This window comes from Tribolium madens, unplaced genomic scaffold (assembly GCF_015345945.1).
Source record: "Tribolium madens isolate multiple individuals breed KSU strain unplaced genomic scaffold, Tmad_KSU_1.1 Scaffold_71;HRSCAF=194;Tcas5.2_LG6, whole genome shotgun sequence".
Classification (NCBI taxonomy): Eukaryota; Metazoa; Arthropoda; class Insecta; order Coleoptera; family Tenebrionidae; genus Tribolium; species Tribolium madens.
In genome coordinates this window covers 7873068-7876275 of record NW_025401041.1, presented here as the reverse complement: position 1 = coordinate 7876275, position 3208 = coordinate 7873068, and the positions used below count along the sequence as shown (strand labels likewise).

At 28.6% G+C, this 3208-nt stretch overlaps 1 protein-coding gene across 1 annotated transcript; it reads right to left on the bottom strand.

Moving 5' to 3' along the window:
• Nucleotides 1–271: 271 nt before the first annotated feature.
• Nucleotides 272–1274, bottom strand: LOC123008865 (platelet-activating factor acetylhydrolase IB subunit beta homolog). Its single transcript, XM_044404894.1, has 4 exons — nt 1141–1274; nt 830–978; nt 600–783; nt 272–550 (listed from the first exon to the last, which is right to left on the bottom strand). Exons 1-4 carry the CDS (start codon nt 1204–1206, stop codon nt 281–283), a joined length of 669 nt encoding a protein of 222 aa, XP_044260829.1. The 5' UTR covers nt 1207–1274; the 3' UTR covers nt 272–280.
• Between the last annotated feature and the right edge of the window lie 1934 nt (nt 1275–3208).

Sequence of the window (3208 nt, the reverse complement as noted above, 5' to 3'; positions counted from 1 at the left end):
GAAAATAATTTATTTATATAAATTTCCCGAGTTGTTTTGGAAATTTTTAACAATAAAACAGAGTGTTTATTTTAATTTTTAAAACTTTTTGTGTAGTCTTTGTCAAAATTTTAGTTTTTTTTGTGGTAGGTACTTAACAAAAAAATACCTTATTGCTTTTTATAATATATGGTCATTGTATTGCTTCAATTATCGATTATTCGTAGCCAAGGCGAAGCCGAGGAGTTTACACCACTTATTTTTTTATTATTTTTTAAGAAAAGCACGCAAAATTAATCAATTATTTATTCAAAAGAGTACAAAGTTTCTCATAGACGGGCCCAAACACCTTCAAATACCCCGAATTGGTCAAATGCAGATAATCATGCATGATATGATGCGAAATAGTTTGGTCGTTTTGTACAATATTGTGATGAATTTCAACAACATGAACATTTTCAGTAAGTTCATCAGCATTTGCTTCATTCGAAAACTTATCAATGAGAAAAGTATTAACATGTTCGTTCCTCTCCCTATACGGGTTAGAGTACTGCCCACGTGGTAATAAAGTCTACAAAAAAAAACACACTAAAAAAAAACAAAAAACACAAAAAAATCACCGGTAAAATAACAAAAACATTCCCCAATCTATGTTTAATCTCCTTAATAATCTCCAAAATCCCCTCAAAAATCTCATGTGGGGTGCAATCGGTGTTATTAGTCCCCACGAATAGCACCACAGCTTTCAATTTGACGTTAAAATCGAGTTCGCCATTTTGGATCCGCCATAACACATTCTCGACTCTGGGGGAATCACAGCTTTGAATAAATCAAATGTCGGGTTGTTTACCTGTCGCCACCTATCCCGAAATTGACACAATGCAAAGCACTGATTTTTTCAAGCCATAAAGAAGAAAACTGTAATTGTTCAATGATTGAATCGCCGATGAATAAAACCTCGGATTCGCAGGTGCGTGCTTGTTGGACGAAACGGTTGTGCTACAAATTGAATAATTGCGTAATTAGTGGCAATTGTTTCAATGAAGGGGGGAAAAAGGTGTGACCTTGAACGAATCTAGATGGCTTGATTTGAGAAATAACAAAAAATTTAAACAAAACTAGTTTTTTTATCGTAACAAAGTTGGCAAAAAACAAACATACCATACTCAATTTCCGCTCATCGCCATCGTGATCTTCGGATAATTTCGGGATTACGCAAGGATTCATTTCGAAATTCGGCTTGTGAAGTACCCAACATGTGCACACTGTCTAACCTCTGTGATTATTATTTTTTCTTGCAATTTATTTCATTTCGTGAAACAGAAACCTGTAATTTGTCTAGTTGACAGCTCACAGATGACGCTACCAAACAATCGCGTGCCGTCTTTGATTTGAATAAAACATTACAATTAATACAAATTAGTCAAAATGTTGCTTTTGCTGATGATGGTACTAGTAGGCCATGTGTTGACACAGCACTCTGAGACAGATAACCCTATTTTGGGCCACATTTTGTGAGTTTGTTTTGATTTGCAAAAAAAAAATATTTTTGTTGTTTTCTAGGATGAAAAGTGATTTGGGGAAATTGGTTCGTGGAATGCCTTTAATGACGGTTATTAGAAATTTCGAGAAGGCCGAGAAAAAGTTAGCAAAGGTGGCTGTGAAAAATTCCACTTAGTCTAATCCTCTAATCCAGTTATCGCTGATTAGGGATTAAGGGAAAGTTTGGGGTTTCACTTCTGGGAGTTTGGAACTAAAATGAAATTGTTAAAATTGTTGTAATTTGAATAAATTTTTTTAAAAATTTTGTTTTATTTGAATTGAAACGGAAATAAATAAATGTTGAGTAAGGTTGGTTTCAAATTTTGGTATGTCCACACGGTTGCTAGGTAAAATTAAGCCGTTAATAATTTCGTTGCTAAGCAATGTGTCTAAAACAATAATAATTTTCTACTATCTGAGAAAAAACAATTGAAAAAAATCAATATAACAAAAATTTTGTTTATTTTTTTCTATTAAAAAGTAAAGTCGGCCATGAGAAAATTATTACCAAGAAAACAATTGACATAAATTATTATAATATGTCTATTTTTTCAGTTATAAGGTAATTGAAATAATTTGTAAGCAATGAAATAGAAATAAACACGAAAATGTTGAGTAGAATTTGTTTCAAATTATTATGTGTACCCAAATTAAATGAATTAAATTAGAAGTTACTAGGCAATAATTAATTAAAGTTTGAAAACGACGCATTTTGTCGATTCTAAGCGTAAACAAAGTTGAAAATAATGTTTTTTTATATAAATTTTAAATGAGTTCTAATTACATGTTGAAAAAAGAAAACCTGAAAAGTGACGATTTTTTATAAATCTGAATTGGAATATTTTTTTTCTAATAAGAGTTAATGAGTCTCTTAGAATTTATTTAAATACATTTCAATTGTAATAAAATTGAATAAAATAACAAAATTGCTTACCTATAATTGTTTTACCTATCTTGCAATATAATAATAGAAAAAATTTAATAAAAAAAAATTTTTAACAACAAAAACATAAAAAATTAAAAATGACTAGTTTCAGCATGTAAAACTCTCTCCTTAGAGTTGGCCTTGAAAATTTGACAGGAATTGATAAAATTTCTTCAAATTACAATATATTTTTTAAATCACTTTAAAATTAATACACTCAAAAAAATAGATTTTACTTGTAATAAAATTGAATAAAATAACAAATTTACCGTACAAAGTTAACAATTTATTGTTTTATCATAAATAAGACTTGAATAGAATTTGTTTCAAATTTTTAGGCACAATTAAGTTAAATTCAAGTTGCTTTGCTTTCCAAATTTGTCTGAAATAATGTTAATTTATTATTTGAATTTGAAATAAGTGTTACCTATCTACTAGTTGCAATTTAAAAAAGGTGTATGTTTATGAAAGTATTTTTTTAAACAACAAAAACTTAAATTAAAAATGTTAGACTAGTTTCAGCATGTAAAACCATCTCCTTCTAAGTTGGCCTTGAGAATTTGACAGTAATTGTGAAAAATTTCTTCAAACTTATTAAATCACTTTAAAATTAATAAACATAAAAAAATTAAATAGATTTTACGTACTAAGAAAATTGAATAAAATAACAAAATTGCATTACTAAGTTAACAATTTATTATTTTATCATAAATAAAACTTGAATAAAAAATTTTATGCACACTTAAAGTAAATCCTATTTGC

Coding starts and splice junctions, on each gene's coding strand:
- LOC123008865 (XM_044404894.1), bottom strand. CDS start 1,206: ATGAATCCTTGCGTAATCCCGAAATTATCCGAAGATCACGATGGCGAT. Junction 784..829: donor TTCGGGATAGGTGGCGACAG/GTAAACAACCCG, acceptor TGATTCCCCCAG/AGTCGAGAATGTGTTATGGC. Junction 551..599: donor ATGTTTTTGTTATTTTACCG/GTGATTTTTTTG, acceptor TTTTTTTTGTAG/ACTTTATTACCACGTGGGCA.